Genomic DNA, 27,168 nt, shown 5'->3' on the forward strand with positions numbered 1-27,168 from the left:
TTAGGTAGTGGTGAGGGTTAAAACACTAAAAACACTGAATTGTACACATTAAAATGGACATTATCATTTCAATAAAAAAAAAATTGACATCCGGTTCTGTGCATGTCAATGAGCAGGTGTAGTGCACCAAAGCCTGAGAACCACCGCTTCAACTGCCAAAATCAAGACCTTTCATTGTTGTCAAGGATTTCATGCTCTAACCACTGCCAGGCAAACCTACCACCAGGGCGACTCACGGACCGTAAAGCGGTGGGCGCCCAAGGGGTGCTCGGCATGCGGCCCGGGTGCCCACGGACCCCGAGATTTGGGAGGGGGAGAAAACCAAACAGAAGGGGTCGTGCGTGGGGAGAGAGCCAGCGTGCCTGCCCAGTCACTGCAGGATTTGAAGGCAGAGGCGCTCAGGGCTCAGTCGTGTTGCTGACGCCTCGGGGTTGGCGTTTCATGCAGCAAATGCTGGTGCTGGACGCGCGATGCTGGAGCTCATGGCGGGGAGAGCCGGGGGCGCGAGGACGGCCGGCACTTCCAACACTGCGAGGCCGGCTCTGCACAGAGGAGAGGCTGCCCCGAGGGCTTTGCAGCCTCGCTGGCCCGGCAGGAGGTTGGGGAAATCTGAGGAGGTTATGCTGAGGAGGAAGAGCCTGCTTTCCTCCAACGCAGTCAGCTGTTTAGGTCGCAGAAACTTGTTGCAGAGATCTCCCAAGCTACTGCTTCTCATCGAGGACCCAGGGACGGCGGCTCCGAGTTCCACATCGAGGATGCCAGCGGCTCCCAGCCGACCTCCTCCCCAGACAGCTCGGAGGGGGCTCAGCATCTGCCCAGGAGGCAGGCGGGGGTCCCCACGGGAGGTGCCCCGCTCTCTGGAGCCGTGCGAGGCCACCGGGAAGGATGGATTCCTCCAGGGCAGGCTCACGAGTTTCTGGGCTGAGGCCGAGGTGTGCCCGAGGGAAAGTGCCACGTGACCTCACGTCCTTTCCCCGTAACTATCAGAACGAGAGCTGACAGCAGCTTCTGCCTGGAAGACCGTGAGGAGCAGAGACAAGTGTGGAGTGGGAAAGCCCACCCTGCCTGCGCTAGGCTGGGGTCCTCCACGTCTTCCTGTCCCCGCGGAGCCACGTGACAAATCTGTAGCAAAGGCTAATCAACTCCTTTTGTAGCCACACCAAATGTGTGCTCCGAATTCTTTGTAGGTAAGGATGACTGATCGTTAAAATAACTGGGTAATCAGCCAGATCCTACGACTTTCCTGTAAAGGGTTTTCTTCCCTGGAGTATACATGTACAAATATAAACATAACTTATATGTTACTAAGTGTTTTTAAGTCAGGTTCTCTCTTAAGAGACTGATAGTCACTGCTGAGAGCCCTGAAGTGCGTCCCTATCCGCCGTGTGGGGCATTAAGAGGCATTCAAGTGCCGTGGATTTTAAGAAAAGACTGACAGCTCGATAGAAAAAAATGGGCAAATTCTCACAGAGTTTACAGTAAAGGGAAAACACAGACTTTAAATATATGAAAAGATGCCCCAGTTCATTTCTTTTTTTAAAAAATTTATGAATTTATTTGGCTGCCTTGGGTGTTAGTTGTGGCACACAGGATCTTTCGTTGTGGCAAGAGGGCTTTGTTGTGGCGCACGGGCTCTCTAGTTGTGGCGCACGGGTTTTCTCTCTCTCTAGTTGTGGCACGTGGGTTTTCTCGCTCTCTAGTTGAGGAGCACAGGCTCAGTAGTTGCAGTGCGTGGGCTTAGTTGCTCCACAGCATGTGGGATCTTAGTTCCCCGACCAGGGATCGAACCCGCGTCCCCTGCATTGGAAGGCGGATTCTTGACCCCTGGACCACCAGGGAAGTCCCTCCAGTTCATTTCTAATAGCAAAAATAAACATCTCAAATCACCACATTGTAAGGTGGGAAGGTTTGATGACACTTAATTGCCAAGGATGTGGGGTCTCTCGGACGTGTTCATTTCTGATAGATAGTAAACTGGTAAACCATCATGACAGGAGACGGAGGGATTGAACTAATCCTACAGGAAGCACCAACGTTTTTCCCTACGCCCTAGTGAAAGGGTAAACTAGAAAAAAATCTGCCTATGGTATAGGAGGATTACAAGATTCCTCTGCTTGGCTCTACAAGAATATGTGTCAAAAAGCCTACCTGCACAATGGATTTGAGGTTGAAACTTTTGTCTCTGAAACCCAAAGCTAAAAAATTATCCCCCGTGAAAGTGGTCCCAGGTTGGCGATATCCCGGAGACACACATAATCAACTGGGGTGACTCTGCCCCCGGGACACCTGGCACGGCCCGGGACATTTTTGGTTGTCGTGAGTGGGTGTGGGAAGGAGCCAGGGGTGCTATGAAACCCTACAGCGTACGTGCAGGACACCCCAGAATAAGGGCAGACCCAGCCCAATGCCATCAGCACCCCTGGTCTAGAGGGACGACTCACCACTCAAGCCTCATAGCTTCCCGCTGATGAAACCTCAACTGAGAATGAATTTACACACTGAAATTATAAAATACACAGGGCCAAATCCCACCCGAGCAAACACCAGCAGACACAGGAATAACTGGATCAGGCTCCTGGGAACTTGAGATGATAGGATTATCAAAAATATTTACAGACATCAAAGAAGGAATTAAAACCCCAGAGGAAGAAGGACATTATCACAAAGCCCAGGAGGATCTGAATAAGGAAGACAGTTTCCAGAGGTGAACAGATGAGACTGAAAGTAGAGTCTGTCAGGTTAGGGTCAGGGTGAGGTCAGGTTGGGGTTAGGGTGAGGTCAGGCTGAGGTCAAGTTGGGTCAGGCTGAGGTCAGGCTGGGTCAGGCTGAGATCAGGTTGGGTCAGGTTAGGTCAGGTTGAGGTCAGCTTGAGGTCAGGTTGAGGTCAGGTTGGGTCAGGTTAGGTCAGCTTGAGGTCAGGTTGGGTCAGGTGGAGGCATTCTCTCCCAGGAACCCTCCAAAAGGGGTCAATGGAAGACAGACATCAGAGAGAAGGACACATAGAGCAAGCAAAGGAGAAAGGAAAGTGATCAATTCTGTTTACTAGGAATCCCAGAAGAAGAGGTGAAAATAAACCAAGTGACGAAAATGTGGTGAAGATGGAAGACATCCATCTGCAAAGGCTCAGTGACAGACAGGATGAGGAGATTCCACGCCTGGCGCTTTACAGGGAGACCTGGGGGCTTTAGTCCTCAAAAGGAATGTGTGCTGTGGGACTTGGCTTCGTAGCTACTCTGGGGAAAGACGCCACCATGTCCGGCACAGCCTCCCTCCCGCTCATCTCAAAGCCCCGTGACACTGTAACTGGAGCTGGACACACTCAGCGGTCACCGCAGAAAGGGCCAGGGGCCTGGTCCACTGCCTCCGAGGCAGCCGTGGCCAGAGGAGAGGGAGGCGTCTGCCCGTCACGCTGTGCGCCCACCGGGTCCTACCCCGGCTGGCACCCCCGCGTTCCGTCCCTGGGTCCTTGGAGCTGCGGGCATGGGTGGGGCCGGTTAGGGATGCGTCTCCGGGGGGGCCCTGCAAGGGAGCGCGGGCAGAGGGCCGTGTGTGAATGACAATGAAGAGGGGGAGAAGCACATGACTGGGAAGGGGTTCTCAAATACCAGAAGGCCAACCCACAGTGGAGGAAATATTTATTCTGTAGCTGAATTTACCAATTTAGGCTTAAAACCACGAACTGGAACAGACTAAAACCTCTTTAGCAGAGATAAAGTTTGGGGTGTCACCAAGCGAAGTATTCTCTAGGAGAGATTTCTTTCCTTGTACAAAACAGACAGCTTCTTACTTGGAGAAGGTGCCCTTTAAAATGAGACCCCTGGCTGTACCTGGGACGAGGGACCCGTGGTGTTGGGCACCCCGCCCCCCCCGTGGCCCCCACGTCCCTGGTCTGGGTGCACGTTGGTGGACTCCCAGCTGTGCCTTCCTGCCCAGCACAGGCCACAGACGCTTGAGCCTTCCTGCTCCCCGGGGCAGCTCTTGCCATGGTGGCGAAGACCCTGAGGCCCCGTCCCCGGGAGGGGCCTCAGTGCAGACTCGGGGGTAGGGGGCGGGGCTGGGGGCGGGGCTGGGGTACGGGTGGGGCAGGGGGGTAGGGTGGGAGGACCAGGCACCCCGAGGGCACAGGAGGCCCCCAGATGAGTCCAGAAGGTGGGCGTTTGATCTCAGCTTAAAAGCCAGTGGCTTTAGGATCTGAAACATTATTTCACACCGTAAATGTGGCCAGATAGTTAATCCAGTGATTAAAGGCTCTGATAAACTATTTCCTGCCTCAGTTCTGGTTCGGAATCCTCACAAGTTCGGTTCACACGCCACCTCCTCCCTCCCCTCTCCTCCCCGTCAGCCACGCCGTGGTTTGCGGGAAAAGGGGGCCGTGACCCAGCCCTTCCACAAAGACCATTCCAGCCTCTCGGCTGGTCTCTCCTTCCAGGTACCTGCTTTGCTTTACAGCTGAAACGCTTAACCTCTGAGCTGACACAGGTTCACGAGAACGAACACATAAAACAGGCCATGTGACAGCATGGAAAAAGTGATCTAAATAAGAAATGCTTTTCTCCAACCAACCAACTAGCAGATGACTGCGGCTGAGCTAGTTTAAAATAAAAATGCATCTAACCTCCTGACAATAAAGAGAGCACAGGTTAATATCTGGTGAGCCGCTGCATTTTTTGTTTTTCAATTCTTATTGTCCTACCAAGACAAACATCATAGGAATTAAAATAAAAATCATCTATTGTTTAAAAACAAAGATCCAAAGGCGAAGAACTAATTTTAAATAAAACATGATTCTTAGGAAATTTCAGCCTTAAAGATAAGTACTATTAGTGTCATTCCTGTAATTTCTTTCCAATTGTTAAACTCCAGTGTGTTCAACTATTTTGTTTTCAAATGCATTTATTTTCTATATGTCAAAGTTACACAAATTACAAAAGGCTTCTAAAGTGTATATATGAACACAACTCAAAGCTTGCTCATTAGATCTAATTTTTAGCCATGTTGTTGAGAGGAAGATTGATGATTATTTTTCAGTTATAATTTATGAGAACCACATATAATCTCCAAATCTGTAAGACACATAGACATTTGATAACTGATCACTCTTATTCACAAAGCATGATGTATACATACAGCAGAGCTGCATATAATGGCCCTGAAGAGGTTTTTTAAATTCAACTTTCAATTTTGAGCTTGTAGACATCCTTTTACCCAATTTGTCCAGTGGTGGCATCTCGCAAAACCGCAGGGTGCAGACACTGACACAGTCCAGACACAGGGCATCCGTCACCACCAGGGTCCCCCACAACCCACCTCCAGCCCTCCCGGCCCCAGCCCCAAACCTAACCCGGCCACCACTGGTCTGTTCTCTGTCCCTGTACTCCTGTCATCCCGAGAATGGTGTATAAAAGGACCCGCACTGTTATGTAACCTTTGAGGACTGGCTCTTTTCACGCGGCATAATTCTCTGACGATTCACCGGGTTGCTACTGTATCAGCAGTTCACTCCACGAGCTCTCATGGTGTGGACGCTCACAGCTCTTTAACCGCCCGCGAGGTGAAGGACACCTGGGTTACTTCTACGATCGGGCGGTTATGAGCAAAGCTGCTGTAAGCATTTCCATAAAGGTTTTTTCCCCCTATCTGGGTTAAATAGCCAGTGGAGGAAAAGTTTTTGCTTTTGATAAAGTCTCATGTACATTTCTTTTTTTCCTCACTGCGCTTTTGGTATCAAGAATGATGTACACGATCCAACATCCCCAAGATTTTCTACAGTTATTTTTCTAGAGTTAATAGTTTTACATTTTACGTTTAAGTCGGACTTAATTTGACTTAATTTTTATATAATGTGTGGGACTTAGGTGTTCAGCAGGAAAGTATGTCTACACCATCTTCCCAGAAGTGGAAGCCCCCAAAGATTTTGAAAGCAAGCTATAAAATGTTCACTAAGCTTGTGACTTATAATAGAGTCATTTTCAAGAAATTCTGCCGGCTCTGGAAACAAGTTACAATAAAATAAAACCAATGTAATTTTTCCTCTAAAAATTTTACAATTTACTTAAATGATATGCATTGAGCATCTAGTGTGTCTTCATGTTCTAGCTGCTCAGTATCTTACAAATTTTTTGGAAGCTGTGTCTAAATATAAATATGTAAACAGATGTTTTAGGTGTCCATTGACTCTGATTCCCAAACAAATATTTTTTTCTAAAATTATTCTTAGAATAGCAGTCACTGAAAGTGGCTCTGGCCTCCCCAGGATGACTCAGAGTTTTAATAGTAATCTTCACCTACACGCCACCCAATTCTGAGGGAACAGCCGGCCCTGGTCCCAGCAGCATGTGACACCTGCCTCCCACCTTGTACCGGCACCTGGTGGCAGTAATGGCCCAGTTCTCACTCAGACCCCTCTGTTCAACCTCTGCCTTTTGGGGATTTGAAATCAATAAGCCTAGACTGGGTTAATTTACCTCTAAGTGTTTATTAAGCTCAGATAGTTCTACTGCATAAACAGGAAAGAAATCCCCGATCTGCTCAGAGCGTAGACATGAACACGCCAGCACAGCTTGTAGGTTCGTACAGCTAAACGCTTTCTCTTTCTACCGCAATCGCACTTCACCACCTGGGACCACTTCTTCCCACTGAAGAACCGTTTCTCACCAGAAGCGGCTCATTTCTGACGGGAGCAGGCCAGGTCCAACGTGAGATCAGACACCGTGTGCCAGAAAGCAAAGCAGAGCTCCAGTGTGAAAGGGCATGTGTCGAAGGTCGAGGGTGACACAGAAGGGCTCCTTCAGGCAGACTTTGAAAGTCTAAATCCATAGTGACTGGACTTACAACACGAGTAAGTAAAGCCCTCGAGTCTATGGTACATACAGTCTACACAGTGACAAAGAGAGGAAGAAAGAGAAAAAACACTCACCGTCGGAAAACAAGACATCCGCACGGCGCTGGCTACCAGGTCATCGAGAGGGGGGCGGGCTTCACGACGGGTGCGAACCATGTCCACCCCGAATCCCGTAGCCGAACTTGGCGCCAAGGGTCTGGGCTGTGGTAAAGGTGCAGCGGTCAGAGCCTCCAGCAGCCGTCCGGCTCTGCCCTGGCCAAGGACGAGCTCCAACAGGTGTCCAGACCCAAGTCTCTGCGTCTGGAGGATACAGGAAGAGGGAGAGACAACTGGGGTCTTCAGAGTCAATGACCAGGGAAAATAAAAGGTGGGAGGGATGTTCTAGAAGGTGGGGTAAAGGAGATCAAGAGACAAAACGAAATGAAGTACATAAACCTTGATTAGATTTTATCCAAAAAACCTACAAAACACAGTTTGGGGACAACTGGGGAAATCTGAATTTGGACCTGGTATATTCATTATTGTTAACTTGTTTAGGTGTTACAGTGGAATTTGGTTACAGAAGAGAATGACCTTATTTTTAGTAGATGCATGCTTAACTATTCAGGGATAATTGTCTTGGTTTCTGTAAACTACTTCCAAATGGTTCATACATTTCATATATATATGAACACACACACATATATATATACACACATTTTATATATATATATATATACTTCCACACAGATGGCTAGGTTTTCACTGTACTACGCTTTCAACTTCTTTGTATGTTTGAAATTTTTCACTTAAAAAGAGCTAGGAAAGGGGCTTCCCTGGTGGTGCAGTGGTTGAGAATCCACCTGCCAATGCAGCAGACACGGGTTCGAGACCTGGTCCGGGAAGCTCCCACATGCCGCGGAGCAACTAAGCCCGCGAGCCACAACAACTGAAGCCCGCGCGCCTACGCCTAGAGCCTTTGCGCCGCAACAAGAGAAGCCACCGCAGTGAGAAGCCCGCGCACTGCAATGAAGAGTAGCCCCCGCTCGCCGCAGCTAGAGAAAGCCCGCGTGCAGCAACGAAGACCCAACGCAGCCAAAAATAAAATAAAATAAATAAATTTAAAAGAGGAGCTAGGAAAAAGCAGCCCCCTGCCAAAACCAACAAAACGTAATTCTAATGACATTACTTTTCTCCTCACAAAGCAGGATGCGGAACAACATACGCCTCCATTGTTATTTATGGAAACATTAATAATGATTATGCTGTGTCGGCTAGGCTGGGCCACGGGGGGCCCAGATATCTGGTCAAACACTTTTCTGGGTGTTTCCGCCGAGGCGTTTTTGAATGAGATTAACATCTAATCTGTAGAGTAAAGCAGACTGCCCTCCCTGACGTGGGTGTCTTACATCTTATGTCTTAGCAGGAAGGTTTTTAAAGATAAAAACCCTGCTATGTAGCCAAGCCCGCTGCCTCTCGGCCCTGCAAGGTCCCCCCTCCCCCGTCCACCGGCGCCCGACGCCAGGTCCCTGCTCCTGCGGCTCGCGGCGTCTCTGGGCTGGCAGCTTACGTCGGCTGCGGGTCACCCCACCTTCCTTTCCCTTCCCGGCGCCTGCCAGCTGTGCGAGGACAGAGCCCCGCACACCCTCCTACACAGAGGCCGCGGTCAAGGGCTCAGCTTTGCTCGTGTGGATCTGCCTTAGTGCTGTTTCAATCAGAACCATCGCTCAGAACTGACCACACTGGCCTTGACCAGATGGGCCAAATGGCTCTTTTACACATATTGACTTGTCCGTTAGTCATTCACGTTTCCAGCACACTTTGACCCATTCCCAGCGGCTCCTGTCCATCCGTGGGGGAGTTCTGCGAAAGTTCGTTTCTTTTAAAATACCGTGGCCACAGATTTGGGTTTTGTTCTACAAACTCGTCCTTACTAATTTCTCACTTTGCAAACATCACTCACACCGTGGGTGTCGAAAGAAAAACAATGAGAGTCACAAGGGAAATTCCCAAGGACCGTAACAGTCACATCCAACTGCAGCAGGAGAGATTTAGGTTACGTGGTGAGAGAGCCTCAATTCATTATAAGCTTGAGAAACACTGAGCAAAGTTACGCAACGTCCTTCCCGGCCAGTTTTTAAGGGAAATCGGGCCTCTGCCTGCCCCAGCGACGGGGAGGTAGGTGCCAGCTGGCAGGCGAGCAGGTGAGGCGGGACCGGCCCGGCTCTCGCAGGGCCGGCACGTGCTGCGAGAAGGGAACGAGCCAAGACCATATTTCTTTGAAAACAACACGTGTAAATGTGCGAACACCTCGTAAGCCTGCCAGGTGCCGCACGCAGCGAGACTCCCGCATGTAGGCGGGAAAACCCGGGATGGAGCCAGAAGCCAGGTGCCCGGGCCAGTTACTTGTAAGTTATTTAAAATCTCTCAAGGTCTCAGGGTCCGATCGGTGAATCAAGGAATTGGATGAGATGATCCCTAGGCCTCTTCCAGACTCAAGGTCCATAAATAGCAGATAAGAGTGGAAAAGACGGAAAGCCTGGCCTCTTGGAAAAAAGCAAAAGAGGGCGGGAAGATGGAGGAGGGCAGTAGCAGCAAAGCCTGAAGAAGAGAGAGACCTGGGCAGGTGGGGGACACCTGCGGGCAGGTAGACACAGTTCCACCACGGGTTTAGCACCCTCGACCACCAGCCCAACTTTCAGTCTGGGTCCTGGGACAAAGTGACGTGTCCTCTGTGACCTCTGTGTCCTGGGGAGAGGCAGCCCCGAGGAGAATGAGGTCGGCTGGAGCCCGGGGCACCCAGGGGACAAGGATGGGAGGGGACAGTGGACACAGGCTCTCTGGGGGCCCCGAGTTCTTCATTTTGCCACCAGCCCACTCTTCTCTACTCAGAGCTCCTCGTGGCCATCTCTTCGTCTCTGTCTCTGTCTTTCTCTCTTCGTCTCTGTCTCTGTCTTTCTCTCTTTGTTTCTGTCTGTCTTTCTCTCTCTGACTCTGTCTTTCTCTCTTTGTCTCTTTCTCTTTGTCCTCTTTCTCTCTTTGCCTCTGACTCTTTCTCTCTTTGTCTCTGTCTCTCTCGCTTTGTCTCTGTCTTTCTCTCTCTGTCTCTGTCTCTCTCCTTCCTCCCCAGCACAGCCTCAGGCTCTGGGGGGCTGTCCGGTGGGGACAGGCGTCCGAGTGGCCAGTCCATCCCGCTGGTTCTTTCCCCAAAGCTCTATCCTCCTCCCTCTTGTGCATTAACCTCTGAGCAAATCGCTGTTTTCAGGTGTCAACGTGTTGAGACTCTTCAGGTGATGGTTTTAATTCGATGAGCCCATTCTCCCCGGGGGCGTCCGGGCCACACGCAGGACCCTCTTACCGTTGGCTGGTGTCCCCGCGTCAGGGCTCATCCCAGGGAGCCCTCTTCCAGAGCTGCTGTCTCCCAGGCCGTCTGCCGGTGCGTCTCCAACCCCTGAAACGACAGGTCGGCCCTCCTTTAGGGCGCCGTGTCTGGACATTGGTTGGTCATTGACTTCTTACAGAATCCAGGAAACACGGTTCACTGCCTCATAAGGTACACGGTCGGTCTGGGGTTCTGAGGACCCTCTGAAATCGGCCGTGGTCACAGGGCCCCACGGTCCCGGGGGGAAGTTTATGTTTATCCCAATGACCCACTTAATGACGTCGTGACGGTTATTGTACTTTTCCCCAATCAACGTTCTCACTCGCGTCTCCAAGGTGTGCAGGTGCTCTGAGTGCAGGGCTTTGACAAGACAAATGGAAACATAATAGCTTCTCAGAACTTGTTCCTTTCTTATCGCCTCTCGGTCTCCCATCAGTGACCTAGACAGACGCTCGGCGTATCGCTCTATAAATGTAAGAACTGTCACCTCCAGCCTCCAACGCAAGGCCCCTGACCACGTGTTCCCTGTTTCAGGGAGAGGATTCTTTCTGGAGGCCGGCGCGTGTCCTGTGTCCTCATCCCGCCTCGCCTCCCCAATTAGTCCCCCTTCCAAGCCCCCCGTGGGCATTTCTGATCAGCAGACGAGCAATTCACAGATGGACACCCCTGCCCCGAGTGCCAGGACAGCCCCCCCGGCTGTCCGGCCCTCCCTGCTGCGCGAGAGTCTCCACGGCGCGCCCCCGCCCCCACCCCACACGGCACTCGGGGGCTGAGCGGCGCGTCCCTCTGGACCCCTCCCCTCCCGGGGCCCCCCGGGGCTCCCCGGCTCGCCCCGCTGCCCCCACAGGCCCGACGTCCTCCTGGCACGTTGTAAGTGAGCTGTCCCCGAGCCGAGGAGCCGCGGGGGCCGAAGCCCAGGGCTCGCCGGGGCTCAGGCCGCCCGCCCACCACTCTCGGCCGCGCGGAGCCCAGCTGACCCGTGTGCGCACCGCAGCCCCTGCCCGTGGCCCAGGCCTCTGGGCGGGCTCGGGCCCCGGGCTTTGCTGTGCGATTCACAGGACCAGCGGCGCTTCGGAGGCGGCCTGGGCCTCACCCTCAGCAGGGTTGGGGTCTCCGGGTCCTCGGCGCGAACCTCCTCGCGGATTTCAGTGGGTCTCCCTGTGCCCGTGAGCCTGCGGGCTGGAAGAAGCATCCTGTGTTCCAGGCCAATCGTAACTGCTAAGTCGGCGTCAGTGTATAGCTAAGAGGGTTATAATTAGTACGTCTGAATGCAGACGTCCGTTACATCCATTTTCTCCTCTGAAATCGCTATTTGCATAGGTGCTTTTGCTTCTGGAGCCCAGAGGAGAGGGGCTTCCACCCAGCCTCGGAGCTGCGGCGCCAGCCGCGGGAAGGGAGTCGCCCCATCCCTTACGCGTGGTTTCCCGGTTTCCAGCCTGTGATTTGGAGGAAACGTCGCCCCGAGGGAGGGGTTCACACTGGCGTTCTGTCTCTCCACAGCGTTTCCCAAACCCATCCTGAGCATCTCTCGGGGACGGTGGATGCGCCCTCAGTGTGTCAAGGGCCCTCCAGTGGGTTTGCCCCCACCCCTATCAATTTCTAAACCCACGTAATAAAAGCTCTCGAATGGTCTCAAATAGACGGCGAAGTCTGAGAGCCGCTGTTCTGAGCTAGCGAGCCCCCTGGCCCTGCCCCGCTGGTGGAGGCCTGAGCTCTCGCCGGGCCCCGGGGGGCTTCCCGAGGTAAGAGGCCGGACCTGCGGTCCGGCCTGGCCCTGGACACTGACCCCAGAGCAGACGTCTGTACAGGACGGAGCTACTGAAACTGCAGTGACTGGAAAGACGATGGTTTGAAATTCTCGTGGGTCACGGCCGCTACCCGCTACCACTCTCTGCCTACCACACAGGGGGTCGGGGGGCGTCCCTGTGCGGACCAGTATCCCCGGCACCTGAGAGGAGGGCCTGCAGCTTGAGGGCACAGGGCTGGCCCGGACCAGCCCCCAGACCCTCCAACCCCAGCTCCGGGGCCGCTGGGCTCCCTGGGGCCTTAAGTGAGGGGCCCCAGAAGGAGGCCCAAGGCCTCCAGCGCATCCCCATAAAAGACCAGAGGCCTCCAGTGATCCCAGGAAGAGCAGGTGGCCTCCTCACAGGCTCCAAACATCCGATCTCAGCTCCCTGAGCAGGAAGTGAACAAAGCAGAGTTTCTAGATAATTGAATTTTTGCTTTTCAGTCAGGACAATTCTTAACTGGTAATTCCCTTTTCAAATCAATTTTATTAAACAAGTAATTAATCACTCCCACACCTTCTGCAACAGAATGTGACGCACGTACGTGAGCCCGTGTGAGCCCCTGCGAGGCCGCGGGGCGCCGCTGTGCTGTCACCCTCGCCAGGGAGTCCCGACAGCAAGGGACTCCTGTGCACCCCGAGCCCCTCAAGGACGGAGCAGCGCAGCTCAGGAGAGGGGGTGCTGCCTAGTCTCTGCAGAAATACGTCTTCAATCCAAGGCTGAAGCGACTGCCTCCCTCTGAAGACCTCACGCACCAGAAATTCTCTCTCTGGTTCGGCCGCGGTGTTTCTGCAAAATATCAGAAACATGGGCTTCCCTGGTGGCGCAATGGTTGAGAGTCCGCCTGCCGATGCAGGGGACGCGGGTTCGTGCCCCGGTCCGGGAGGATCCCACGTGCCGCGGAGCGGCTGGGCCCGTGAGCCATGGCCGCTGAGCCTGCGCGTCCGGAGCCTGTGCTCCGCAACGGGAGAGGTCACAACAGTGAGAGGCCCACATACCACAAAAAAAAAAAAAAAAAAAAAAATATCAGAAACAACCCAATTAACTGCCCACACAGAGGAGAGTGACCGAGTAACTACCGTCGTCCACACAGTGAGGGGCCGGCCACTGCAAAGAGACCGCGGAAGAGGTCTGCAGCCGGGCGTGATGCCTTCCGGGACGTGCGTTCAAACGCACATCTGGAGACGCGCAGTCTAGCGAGACAGAGGCATATAACACGCACGGGGCTGCCTGTGCGGGAGACACTTAGGAAGGATAAGCAGAGACCACGGAGACTGGTCCCCGGCTGGGCAGGTGGGGAGCACAGGGCGGAGGCCTCCCCTGAGCTCCCAGAGCCACTCACTCCACGTTCCCTTTGCCACCAACGACCAACAGCCGGGTGGGAGAGGAAAGAGTAAGAGCCTCACAGTAGGGGTTGGGGGAGGACAGGAACCCGCCCGAGAAGCCGTGGGAAACGGCACCGTGGGAAACGGCACCGTGGGAAACTGCACCGTGGGAAACGGCATCGTGGGAAACGGCATCGACGGCGGTGAGGCGACGGACCAAAGAGCTGGGCGTGAAAGGCTGTGTCCAGTAGGTAAACTCTGAGGCTGAGAACATCCTTCTGAAGTGTCAGCAGCTCGAGATGCAAAGAAAAACCGGAACTTGCAGACTCAGGAGATGAAGGAGAAACACAGCCCAGACGTGGGGAGGGATCCGAGAGCCCCGGGGCACAAGTGAGACCGGGCGACCCCAGAACGGGCTTCAGCGCGGTCACCGTGCAGGACCAGTGTTGGTTCCCTGGTTGCATTGTGTTCCTCGCAGAAGATCTTAACATGAGGGGAACCTCGGTGGGGATACAGGAGAACTCTGCGCTAATTTTTCAGCTTTTCTGCAAGTTTAAAATAGTTCAAATAAGAAGGTTTTTTTGAATCTAACTTTTTCTGTTTAAACCCTGAGGCACTGGAATGAAAAGCACCTTGAGTCTGAATTTGATGAGTTTCACTTAAGCATTCACGCCCCCTCCCCCGATATCAGCGCTGGGATTTCCTCAAAGGCAAAACCTCCAGACACTCAGCCCACTTCTAGTGTGGCCTATCAAATCCTAACAACGCTTTCTGGAGAAGTTTAAAAAACCATCCTAAAATTCACACGAAACACCAGAGACTCTGAACCAATCTTACAAAAGAAGAGCAAAGTTGGAGGTCTCACACTCCAATTTCAGAACATACCACAAGACTGCAGTAACTAAGAGTGTGGTCCTGGCACATGGACATAATCGAGAACCCAGAACGAAGCGTCACAATCACAGTCAGCCGATTTAGACGTGGGTGCCAGATCCACTCAATGTGGAAAGGACAGTCTTGTTAACAGATGGTGTTGGGAACTCCGGACAGTCACGTGCAAAACGATGAACTTGAACCCCTACCTTACACCACACGTGACACTTCACTCAAAATGGGTCAGTGATCTAAGTTTAAGAGCTAAAGCTATAAAAATTAAATAAGAACGGGGTCAGATCTTCACGATCTTAAATCTGGCAATGCTTAAATAGGACACAAAAAACATACACAACAAAATCTAAAAATAGATCAATTGGACTTGATTAAAATTAGACTTTGGTGCATTGAAAGACTCTATCAGCAGAGTGAAAAGACAACCCACAGAACAGGAGAAAATATTTGCAAATCACATACCTCATCAGGGTTTAATATCGAGAATATAGAAAGAGTTCTTACAACTAAACAACAAAAAGAGAAACAACCCAGTTTTAAAATGGGCAAAGCACTTGAATACACATTTCTCCAAAGAAGGCAAACAGCCAAAAAGCACATGAAAAGATGCCACACATCCTTAGTCCCCGAGGAAATGCAAAGCAAACCCACAGTGAGATTCTATGGGGATGACTTTAGTCAGATAGACAGACAGCGGAAAGCACTGACTGGAAATGTGGAGGAACTGGAGAAACTGCACGCCCACACAGCGCCGGCGGGAATGTAAAATGGTGCAGCCTCGGGGGAAAACAGTTTGATGGTTTCTCAAAAAAGTAAACACAGAATTACCATATGACCCGGCAATTCCACTCCTAAGTATATACTAAAATAATCAAAAGAAGGGACTCCAACAGTCATATATCAGCCAGTGTTTGCAGCAGCATTATTCACAATAGCCAAACTGGGAGCAACCCTCAACAGATGAACAAATAAACAATGTGGTCCATCCACGCAAGGGGATATTCCTCAGCCGCAGAAAGACATGAAGACGTTAAGTAACGACACATGCTACAGCAGGTGTCGTAGCAGGTGGATGAGTCTTGAAATCATTGTGCTAAGCAAAATAAGCCAGACACAAAAGGACCAATATTGTATGAAACAGCTAGAAGAGGCAAATTTGTATAGACAGAAAGTAGATTAGAAGTTACCAGGGCTTGGGGTTTCCCTGGTGGCGCAGTGGATAAGAATCCGCCTGCCAACGCAGGGGACACGGGTTCGAGCCCTGGTCCGGGAAGATCCCACACGCCGCGGAGCAACTAAGCCCGGGCACCTCAACTACGGAGCCTGCACTCTAGAGCCCGTGAGCCACAACTACTGAGCCCGCGAGCCACAACTACTGAGGCCCGCGGGCCTAGAGCCCGTGCTCCTCAGCAAGAGAAGCCACCGCAGTGAGAAGCCCCCGCTCGCTGCAACTAGAGAAAGGCCGCGCGCAGCGATGAAGACCCAACACAACCAAAAATAAATAAAATAAAAATAAATTTAAAAAAAAAGAAGTTACCAGGGGCTGCAGAAGGGAAATTGGGAATTATTGCTTAACGGGCACAGGGTCTGTTTGGGGTGATGAAAGATTCTGAAAATAGTGGTGACGGTCACACAACACGGTGAGTGTAGTTAATGCCACAACGGTGCAATTTAAAATGGTTTAAACGGCCAACTCTACGTTGTATGCGGTGGGGAGCCTCCAGCTGTGGCCTGGGCTGACTCGTGACCCTGACCGGTGACGCGGCCCCGACGCAGCCCAAGCAGAGCAGACAGCAGCCGCCAGCTGCGCACCGCCTGCGTGGACCGCGTGCTCAGCGTGGTACCCGGGGCGGACCCACACCCGTGAGTGACGGGACCTGCGGTGGGTATGGAGGAGCCCTCCCCGTCTGCTCACGACGCTGTGACCTGAGCCCCAGCTGTTCCCGATCGGCCGCCAGGGAAGTTCCCAGGACAGCGAGGCCGAGTGTCCTGCCCCAGGGCAGGTGCCCGGGACAGCCAGGCGGTGCCGGCGGAGGAGCCGTCCCAGGCGGCCACGGCCCGCGGGGTCCTGCCTGCGTTGTCCTGCCGGCTTCTCCCATAGCCGGCGCCCTGTGGGCATGTGGCCTCGTCTGCTGGCCTCCCCACGTGGCCACTGCCACTTGCTGGCCTCGAGTCAAGGGGGTCTCACCCCCCCCACCCCCCCCACCATGGCTGTGACCTCTCTGCTCTTCTTACTTTGCTTCTTGCATCTCTTGAGCATTTGCAGATGCCTCAGTTTCTTCTTTGACACACGTTCACTGAGGTGCTATACCGTCAAGGCACCGGGCTGGGCCCTGGGCTCCGAGGGGCTGGACCGAGAGTCACAGGTGATCCCAGCAGCCTGGCCAGACCTTGGGCTGCTGGACGCCCACCTCTGCTCCCTGGGAGAGGCTCACCCTGAAAGCGGCACGCAGAGCACCGCGCCAGCCTCCCGGAGTCTCCAGGACAAGGTTCTGTCTGGGGACGCAGAGGCTCTGCAGGTGTGGGCTGGTTCAGCATCGCACGTACCCAGAGGTGATGACTTAGCTGCTCTGACAGCAACCCACATTCTCCGTAATTAGGGCCCCTGAGGAGACGCCTTCGCAGCCCTTAAGCGATTTGGGGGGGAGCCTCCGCTGTGACTTCAGTCTTCAGAAAACGTTTTTAGAAGAAATGCTGTTTCCTGTCGGCAATGGGAAGACTCTTCCCCCCTTCTCCTTTATCCACAGCTGCTATAGATAAAAATGGGTCAAAATAAGTAAAAACTGACATCCTGCTCCTGCAGAGTCAGGAGGGCCCCCCCTGCCACGTGGAGGCCCCGTGCGCCTCCCTTCAATGGGGCGCCAGCCGTGAGGCTCCTGAAGGGACCAGGCGTCAGTCAGCGATGGGAGATCCCTTCCTGGGAAACATCTGTGTTGGTTACATTTTCTCCTCTGGGAAGTCAGTTCCTCGGAGGCCAAGGGCACTAGCAGTAAGGATGTGTCCCAGTCGTGGTCCCACCTCACCGCACAGGGTTCACCGGGGACACGGCTGGACCAGAGGTGGAGGGGGCTCCGTCCGCGGCGGAAGCCCAGAGGACCCCCGGGCAGAAGCAGGGGAAGGGAGGCTCGGCAGCTGGGCCCCAGGAGGGGGCTTGTGTGGGGAGGGCCGGGGATGGGGGTGGGGCGGGGGCTCAGTGCCCGAAGGGCTGCTGGGGTGGGCCCTGCTTTACAAGCTGGGCTATATCAAGGCCCGGCCGTTGTAAATGTAAGAAACGTCCACGTACAAGACACTTAGGGATACACCCGACCAAGGAGGGAAAAGCCCGTTCCCTGAGAACTATGAAAGGTTGTTAAAGGGGATGAAAGAAGACACAAGTAATTGGAAATATATCCCATGTTCATGGACTGAGAGACTTAATATGATTATGATATCTTCACTACTGCAGCTTCAGTGCAATCCCTGTCAAAATCCCACTGAGGTTTTTTGCAGAAATAGGAGAGTCATCCTGAAGTTCATGTGGAACCTCAGGGGCCCCGAAACAGACAAAACAATCTTGAAAAAGAACAAAGGTGGAGGCCTCACACTTCCTGATTTCAAAACTTACTACAAGGGCTTCCCTGGTGGCGCAGTGGTTGAGAATCCGCCTGCCGATGCAGGAGACACGGGTTCGTGCCCTGGTCCGGGAGGATCCCACGTGCCGCGGAGCAACTAAGCCCGTGAGCCATGGCCGCTAGGCCTGCGTGTCCGGAGCCTGTGCTCCGCAACGGGAGAGGCCACAACAGTGAGAGGCCCGCATACCGCAAAAAAAAACCAAACTTACTACAAAACTGTAGCAAGCAAAACAGTGCATCACTGGAATAAAGATGGATTTATGACCAACAGAATGAATCGAGAACCCTGAAATAAACCCCGAATACATGGTTAAATGAATGGTGCCAAGACCATTCAATGTGGAAGACCACCTTTTCAACAAATGGTGTTGGGAAAACTGGATATCTGTATGCAAAAAAAAGGAAGTTGGATCCTTACCTTACACCAAATAAAAAAATTAGCTCGAAATGGATCAAAGACCTAAACATAAGAGCTAAAACCATAAAACTCTAAGAAGAAAATGGAGCTTGTCTTCTAAGCTTCATGACACTGGATTTGGTAATGATTTCTTGGATATGACATCAAAAGCACAAGGAAAAAAAGGAAAAGTAGATTAACTGGATTTCGTCAACACTAAATAATTTTGTTCACCAAAGAACACTGTTGACAGAGTGGGAGGAGAGCCCACAGATTAGATGATAAGGAGGAAATATTTTCAAGCCGTATATCCGATAGAGGACTGATATCTAGAATACGTGGAGAACTCCTACAGCTCAATGACAACCGAAAAAACCTATTTTAAAAATGGACAAAGGACTTGAATAGATATTTCTCCAAAGAAAAAAATATATAAATGGCCAATAAGCACATGAAGAAATGCTCTAACAACACTAATCATTGGAGAAATGAAAATCAAAACCACCGTGAGATACCGCTTCACATCCAGTAGCGTGGCTACTATAAAGGAAAACAAACAAACAGAAAGAGAGTCTTGGCGAGGATGCGGGGAAATTTGAACCCTCGGGCACTGGAGGTGGGAGTGTAAAATGGTACAGTCACTGTGGAAAACAGTACAGGCGTCCCTCAAAAAATTAAAAATAGAGTCACCGTATGGTCCAATAATGCCAGGTCCGTGTGTCTACCCAGAAGAACTCGAAAGGAGGGACTCGAAGAGACACTTGTGCGCCCACGTTCACAGCAGCGCGATTCACAACCGCCAAAGGTGGGAGCAACCCAGGTGTCCACCAGCAGACGGGTGGATTCGCAGCAGGCGCTGACGGACGCGGAGGATGTTCTCGTGTCGTGTTATAAAAAGGAAAGAAATTCCTCTACAACGCGGACCCACCTTGAGAAGACCGTGCTAAGTGAAAGAAGCCGGTCACAAAAGGGCAAATGTTGTAGGAGGTCCCTTGAGGAGTTAAATTCAGAGACGGAAAGCAGGGTGGGGCCGGGGGCTGGGGGAGGGGAGGAGGGGTGAGCGCTTCACGGGGACAGTGTGAACTGGCAAATGAGAAAGTTCTGGAGACGGAGGATGGGGATGGTTGCACCAGAATTCAAATGCATCTAATGCCACTGAGCTGTACGCTTACAACTGGTTCAAATGGTAAACTTTACGTTAAGTGTAGTTTACTGCAAGCAGCCGTGTAGCTGCCTAGATCTTATCCCTGATTGGTTTTCAGATTACAGGGATCGTGAAGACAGCACTGTTTATTTTTATTTTTATTTTTTAATTTTTTTTTTTTTTTTGCGGTACGCGGGCCTCTCACTGTTGTGGCCTCTCCCGTTGCGGAGCACAGGCTCCGGACGCGCAGGCCTAGCGGCCATGGCTCACGGGCTTAGTCGCTCCGCGGCATGTGGGATCTTCCCGGACCAGGGCACGAACCCGTGTCTCCTGCATCGGCAGGCGGACCCTCAACCACTGCGCCACCGGGGAAGCCCAACAGCACTGTTTAGACGCCCAAAACGTGAAACTTCGGTCATGTTTCAGGAACCCTGGCCGTGGCGTCTGTACCTTCCCTCTGGCACACGCGGTGGTTCCGCGAGCTTTCCTATGTCCATTCCTCCTTCTCAGCTAAAACGTCCCTCCCAGAAGGCTGCCTCGGAACCCCCAGAGCAGCCTGCACACGGTTCACGCTCGCAGTGACGCAGCGTGGAGCCGCCGCAAAGACCCACTGTCCCGTGTGCTGTGAGGTCACAAGCAGGGACTCTCAGCCTTCCCAGAAACTGACAGCCGCCCCCGCCCTAGGGGGGCCCCCCGCCTGCTCTCCTGGGGGCCCCGCAAGCTTGCGGCGCCCGGGGGGCGCGAGGGAGTCCCCGTGGGACCACGGCTGGCAGCCGTGCCACTTCTCTCAGGAGGTGGTGGGAACCGGGGCTGGAGGCTGACCTGGACTCAGCACAAAGGAGGCTATTCTGGGAGGCCTCAGGGGCTCCCGCCGACAGGCTCAGCTCCGGTTCCTGGGCTCCCCTCCCTGGCATGCACCCCGAGACCCCCTCCTTCCCCGCCCGGCTGTGTCCCCCCCCCCCCCCCCAGGCCACTCTCCTGTTTCCCACCGAGGCTGTGCTCAGGAGCCACCGGGGAACTGCCAGGGTCGGGCACCTGTCCGGATACTTGAGCTTTAGCCCGTGGGAACCATCCCCAGATGGACGTGTCAGCCCCTCACCGCAACCCCCACAGCCTGAATAACTAACCAACGACACGACCACAAGCACCCTGTTCTCTTGAAGTTATTCAGGGTAAATATCGAAGGGGCGCAGCTGATAAAGCCACACGAACCAGAGGCCCCGAGTCTCAGCCCTCCGGTCCGCTCCAGAAGCTGGGCTGCCACGGCTCCGCCGGCCTCCCAGCCGGTGTTCCTCCCATCAAGGTCAACACCGGCCGCTCGCTTCCAGAAACCCAGCCGAGAGAGACTTAAGGGCCAGAAACCCAGCCGAGAGAGACTTAAGGGCCAGAAACCCAGCCAAGAGAGACTTAAGGGCCAGAAACCCAGCCAAGAGAGACTTAAGGGCCAGAAACCCAGCCAAGAAAGACTTAAGGGCTCTTGCCTCCAGCCCGGGGTCCGAGGGTCGAGGCCTGTTCCTCGAGAGCTATGTGACATTCGCAAGTCGACTGCCTTCCCTGTGTCCGTTTCTCCACCCGCGACGGCACGTGGCAGTGACGGCGCCCGTATCACCAGGGAGGGAACCAGCGAGGCCATCGCTGCTCATTTCAGGCAGCGCCATCACCTTCCCGCAGCCCACGTGTGACCGTCTCTACCATGACAACAAAGCCCACGTGTCTGCCTGTGGGAGGCCCTGCCACCGCTCTCCGATGGCCCGGGGTACCCAGGCCCTCGGGCCGGCTCTGAACGAGGCGCCCGGCTCAGGTGAGGCTTGCGGGGAAGCGCAGCGGGAAACTCCGTTGACTGGGGAGGGGCTGCCGCACACGACGAGCTACTTGGGGTGAACTGGTGTCATTTCATGTTTATACAGCTTGATGTTAACAGAGTCCCCAAAATAAACAGTTGTGCCACTTGCTTCAAGAACATTTTCTCTTCAGTTCAAGTAGTTTCTTTTTTAAAAATATCTATCTATATTTAAAATTTATTTATTTTTGGCTGCGTTGGGTCTTTGTTGCTGCGCGCGGGCTTTTCTCTAGTTGCGGCGAGCGGGGGCTGCTCTTCGTTGTGGTGCGCGGCCTTCTCATTGCAGTGGCTTCTCGTTGTGGAGCACGGGCTCTAGGCGCGTGGGCTTCAGTAGTTGTGGCACGCGGCTCAGTAGTTGTGGTTCGTGGGCTCTAGAGCGCAGGCTCAGAAGTTGTGGCGCACGGGCTCAGTTGCTCCGCGGCATGTGGGATCTTCCCGACCAGGGCTCGAACCCGTGTCCCCTGCACTGACAGGCGGATTCTTAACCACTGCGCCACCAGGGAAGCCAAGCCCCCACGTACTTTCTTACCTTCCCAATGCACACTTGCTCTCAGAGGGCGGGAGAGCGGGTGGGGGTGCGGGGATGAGGAGGAAGCAGGGAGGGGCTCAACAGGCCCAGGGCAGCCCCGAGGGAGGGGACTCCACGACCCGGGCACCTCACCTGGGGGCCCCACCCAGCGGGTTCCGTCGGCACCTCCGTAGCGTGGCCTGGAGGGACCTGGGGCGGGAGAACAAGTGGGGGTCCCCGGCCCCTCGCACTCACGACTGCGATGACGGCCAAGCAGCGGCCAGGTCTTCCTGGGGGTGTGGGCGGAGGCAGCGAGCAGGTCCCTCGGAGCAGCCCCAGTCAGGGGGCAGGGGGCCGCTGCCGCCAGAAGCTTCCGTCAGGGAAGAGCCCACAGCCTGATCCTAGCAGCTTCCTGGCAGCCCTCCCGGCACTGGGCCTTTCCAGCGGCCGCCTTCCAGGGGACACGCAGGGCTGCCGGACCCTGTCTCAGGTATGCGGCATCCCGAGCGTCGCCGGGTCCTAAGGAGCTTCCGAGCTTTTCACGGGAGGATGTGAACGTACGTGGTTCGCAGCATCCCGAGCCCCCGAGACGACACGCCCCGCCCCTGCGCCCCTGCGGCCCTGCCCAACCCGCCCCACGCGGTCCAGCTGCTTCAACGGGACTGGAGGGTTGATTGAGCCCAAACTACGATCCCACTGTGACCCAGCTCCCAGCAATGAGGGGGGCGTCTGTGCCCCGTCCACCCTGCAAGAGCCCCAGGTGCCACGGGTCGGCTGCTGGGCGCAGGGGAGGAGGTCTGTCAGAAAGGCGTGCGACAAGACTTCCCACCACGGACGCAACACTTTTCCTTTCAGCCACAAGATGGGTATGTTTTGATGTTTCTTATTCATCTCTACATTAATTTGCATAAATGAGTCTTAGACGTTCATCTTCATAAAGAATAACGTTCCAATTATAAACCTAAGCCATGGGAGGCGTGGAAAATTGGACAGTACAATAACATAGAAGGAAGAATTACCTTTAATCCCATCACCACCGACAACCGTCGTAGATCCGGGGGCCCCCCACCCCTTTCTTGGCGTGTCCTGACACCGTCGGCTGAGTTGACCTCTGGCTGCTGGCAGCTGCGGCGGGCACGGTGCCCGGCGGGGAGGGAGATGGACGGGTGGGCGCCTGCAGGCCCCCCCCACGTCCACAGCAGGAGAGTCAAGAAAGCCCCCGGGGCAGCACTGGAGCTCACATGTCCTCAGACTCCACAGCTCTCCTCTTTGCTCCCTCCCAGCCAGACGGGAAGGCAGAGGTCTGGCTGGTGGGACGGGGTCGGCGGGCAGCGGGGGCTGTAAGGAAACGCCCACATTTTTGCTAAAGCGTGGTTCTCTCCTTGGCACTGGGAACCCCATGGAAACAGGACGTTGGCTCTTCTTCGACGCCCCTCGAAGTCCTGCCTAAGCTCTTCTGCCTGCCTGTAAGCGTGTGGGCGGGCGCTGGGGGGCACCTCACCCCGAGGATGAGCCGTGACCCCTCCCTCAGCGCTGCCCTAGCACTGGACACCAGTTTACTGTTACTTTACAGCTAGACACTTGTATGAAGGCTGCAGAGAACACCCTTTTGCATATTCAAGTCATTTTCTCTGAGAAGCCTTCCCTACCCCCAATAGAAATATATTTTAAAGTATATTACTAACTAACACGTAAATAGATTTCTCATTGTAAAAAGTGTTTTTACTCAGCAAATTCCCCGGAGATTGATCCAAACTACTGTGGGTATCAATAGCTCACTCCTATTTTATTGCAAGTAGTATTTCATGGTGTGGACGGACCACAGTCACCCATTCACCCATAGAAAGAATCTGGGTTGTATCCAGTTTTTGATGATTACAAACAGAACTGCAGTAAACTGTCGTGTACAGGCTTTTATGTGAACAGAAGTTGTCATTTCGCTGGGATAAATGCCCAGGGGTGCAACAGCTGGGTCATATTGTAGCTGCATAATCGATTTCATAAAAAACTGCCAAACAAATTTCCACAGTGATTGTACCATTTTACATTCCCACCAGCGATGTGTGAGAGATCATTTCTCTACATCCTTGTCGGTCGGCATTTGGTGTATATTTTTAATTTATTTTGATAAGTGTGTAGTGAAACCTTTTTGTGGCTTTAATTTGCACTTCTCTAATGGCTTATGATGTTGAACATCTTTCATGTGCTTATTTACCATCTTTATATCCTCTTCAGTGAAATAGCTGTTCATATATTTTGCTCATTTTTAACTGGATATTTTTGGTTTTGTTGTTGTTGGCTATTGAGTTTTGAGAATTCTTTATATATTACAGATTTGGGTCCTTTATTGGATGTGTGGTTTGCAAATATTGTCTCCCTCGCTGTAGCTTTTCCTTTCATGCTCTTCAAAGGGTCTTTGGGGAAGCAGTTTTTAATTCTGATGAGGTCCAATTTATCAAGTCTACCTTTTACAGACCATGCTTTTGGTGTCAAGTCTAATAACTTTTTGCCTAACCCTAAATCCAGATGATTCTCTCCTATTTTTTTCTAAAAGTCTTACAGTTTTACATTTTACATTAAAGTCGGTGATCCATTTTTGCGTTAATTTTTAAAACACTTATTTTATTGAAGTATAACTTATTTACAGTGTTGTGTTTGAGTTGATTTTTATAGAAGGTGTGAAGTTAAGGATGAGTTCTTTTTTTCTCCTGTGGATGACCAACTGAACTGCCATTTGTTGAAAAGGCTATGCTTCCTCCACTGAATTGGTTTTGTAACTTCGTTGAATATCAGTTAGGTGTACCTGTGTGGGTCCACTACCGGGTTCCGTGTTCTACGCATCTGTCTATCCCTCTGCGTCTTATTTCTGGAGCTATATAGTGAGCATTAATAATGGGTAGAGTAATTATCCACTTTATCCTTCTTTTTCAAGATTGTTTTAGCTATGTTAGAGCCTGTGCCTTTCCATATGAATTTTAGTATAAGCTGTACATGTCTACAAAAATTCTTGTTGGGATTTTGACAGAAATCGTATTAAGCCCATAGATCAGTTTCAGGAGAATAGACAACTGTACTGTGTAGAGCCTTCTAATCTGTGAACATGGTATGTCGTTCTATTGTTCGGGTCTTCTTTGATATCTTTCATCTGCATTTTATAATTTGCAGCATATGGACCCTGTAAGTGTTTTGCATCATTCATACCTAAGTATTTAATTTTCTTTCAAGTGACTGTAACGGTCTTGTGTTTTTAATTGGTTTCACACGTTAATTGTTGGTATACAGAAATGTGAGTGATTTTTGTGTCTTATTATCTTACCCTGTGATCTTGCTGTATTCACTTATTGGTTCTAGGAGTTTTCTTGGTACATTCCTTGGAATTTTCTACACAGATAATCATGGCATCTGCAAAGAGGGGTAGTTATATTTCTTCCTTTCTGAACTGTGTGCCTTTTATTTCCTTTTCTTGCTTTATTTAACTTTCAGTACTAGGTGGAGAGGGGACACCCTTGCCTTGTTCCTGATCTGAGGGGGAAAACATTCAGCCTTTCACCATTAAGTATGATGTTAGCTGTATGTTTTTTTTCAGGTGCTCTTTATCAAGTTGAGGATCTATTTCCAGTTTTCTGAGAGTTTTCATTATTAGTGGGTGTTGTATTTTATCAAATGCTTTTTCTGCATCAATTGATGTGATTGTATATCTGTTCTGTTGATAAGGTGAATTATACTGACTGATTTTTGAATGTTGAACCAGACTTGCATACCTGGATTAAATCTCACTTGGTCCCGTAACTTTATGCATCACTAGATTCAAAGTGCCAATATGTTGTTTAGGATTTTGTGTCCAAGTTCATGAATGATATTGATCTGTAGTTCTCTTTTTTGTGTGTTGTCTTTGTCTAATGTGGTCTCCAGGTAATGTTAACCTCAAAGAGATTTAGAAAGTGTTCCCTCCTTTTTGTTAAATGTTTGGTAAGATTAATTCTTTTTTGAATGTTTGGTAGAATTTTCCAGTGAAACCCCCAGGACCTGGAGATTTCTCTTTTTTAGGAGTTCTTAAAGAATTAACACAATTTAAAAAGTTATATTATTGACATAGTATCATATATAGAGATCTTTCCTCTTTTCTAATATAAGCATTTTAGTGCTATCAATTTTCCTCAGCACTGCTTTGGCTGCATTCCACATATTTTGATTTGTTGTGTCTTCATTTCCTTTCAGTGCTATATATTTTAAAATTTGAGACTTCCTCTTTGACATATGAATTGTTTGTGTGTTTTATCTAATTCCCAAGAATTTAGAGATTTTTCTGTCATTTTTCTGCTCTGCTCCTTGAGTCTGTAGGTTTGTATTTTTTGCCAAGTTAGAGAGGTTTTCAGGCATTCTTTATTCAAACACTTTTTCAGTCTCATTCCCTTTCTTCTCTCCTTCTGAGGCCTGATGATAAAAATGTTGATATTTTTGTTATTTTCCCACAGGTCCCTATGACTCTGTTTATTTTTTTTTTTCAGTCTTTTTTTCTCTCTGTTGTTGAGACGGGTCAGTTTTGATTAATCTCAGGTTCACTGATTTTATCCTGTTATGTCCTCTCTGCTTTTTACCCCATGCAGCAAGTTTTTAAATTAAATTATTGTATTTTTCACTTCTATAATTTCTTTGTATTTTTTTTAATAACTTGCATTTCTTTGCTGAAATTTTCTGTTTTCTGTTTGTTTGTCTGTTTCAGGAAAACCCATAATTGCTTGGTGAAGCATTTTTTTGAAGGCTGCTTTAGAAGACTAGTCAGATAATTCCAACATCTGATTCATCTCAGCATTTATTGATGGTGTTTTTTTCAGTCAGGTTTGGATATTTCTGGTTCTTGGTATGATGAGTGATTTTTTTTTTTTTTTTTGTATCAGAGACACTTTTGGACATTCTTTTGCATGTTGAATCCTATTGTTCCAGCTCCATTTGTTGAGGAAACTATTCTTTCCCCACTGAATGGTCTTGGCTCCTCTGTTGAAAATCAACCTCCACAGATTTGGTGGTTCACTTCCAGACTCCCCACCCTATTCCATTAACCTATACATCTCTTCTTATGCCAAGACCACACCATTGTGATTACTGTTGCTTTGAAGTAAGTTTCAATAAGTAGTAAGTGTGAGTCCTCCAACCTTGTTCTTCTTTTTCAAGATTTTTTTGACTTACCTGGGTCCTTGGCAATTCCATATGAATTTTAGGACCAGCCATTTCTACAAACAGGAAGCAGGGATTTTGACAGGGAGCATACTGAATCTGTAGGGCAGTTTGGGGAGTACTGACACTTTGATAATATTAAGCCTTCCAATCCATGAACACAAGATGTCTCTTCATTTATTTAGGTCTTTAATTTCTTTGTATTTTTCAGTGTACAAGCGCTTCCTTGGTTAAATGTATTCCTAAGTATTTTATTCTTTTTGATGCTGTTATAAATGAAACTGTTTTCTT

At 51.2% G+C, this 27,168-nt stretch overlaps 2 protein-coding genes across 3 annotated transcripts in view; both read right to left on the minus strand.

Moving 5' to 3' along the window:
* KCNG2 (potassium voltage-gated channel modifier subfamily G member 2) overlaps positions 1–7,001 on the minus strand; it is a 42,996-nt gene extending 35,995 nt beyond the window's left edge. For both annotated transcript variants that reach the window (XM_059040482.2, XM_067015093.1), the window contains exon 1: positions 6,917–7,001. In XM_059040482.2, coding sequence (XP_058896465.1) covers positions 6,917–6,997 — 81 coding nt within the window. In that variant the 5' untranslated portion in view covers positions 6,998–7,001. The remainder of the gene's footprint in view (positions 1–6,916) is intronic.
* Positions 7,002–10,190: 3,189 nt separating this feature from the next.
* Positions 10,191–27,168, minus strand: part of CTDP1 (CTD phosphatase subunit 1) — a 97,697-nt gene continuing 80,719 nt past the window's right edge. The window contains exon 12 of the mRNA XM_067015091.1: positions 10,191–10,271. Coding sequence (XP_066871192.1) covers positions 10,199–10,271 — 73 coding nt within the window. The 3' untranslated portion in view covers positions 10,191–10,198. The remainder of the gene's footprint in view (positions 10,272–27,168) is intronic.

This window comes from Kogia breviceps, chromosome 15 (genome assembly GCF_026419965.1).
Source record: "Kogia breviceps isolate mKogBre1 chromosome 15, mKogBre1 haplotype 1, whole genome shotgun sequence".
Classification (NCBI taxonomy): domain Eukaryota; kingdom Metazoa; phylum Chordata; class Mammalia; order Artiodactyla; family Physeteridae; genus Kogia; species Kogia breviceps.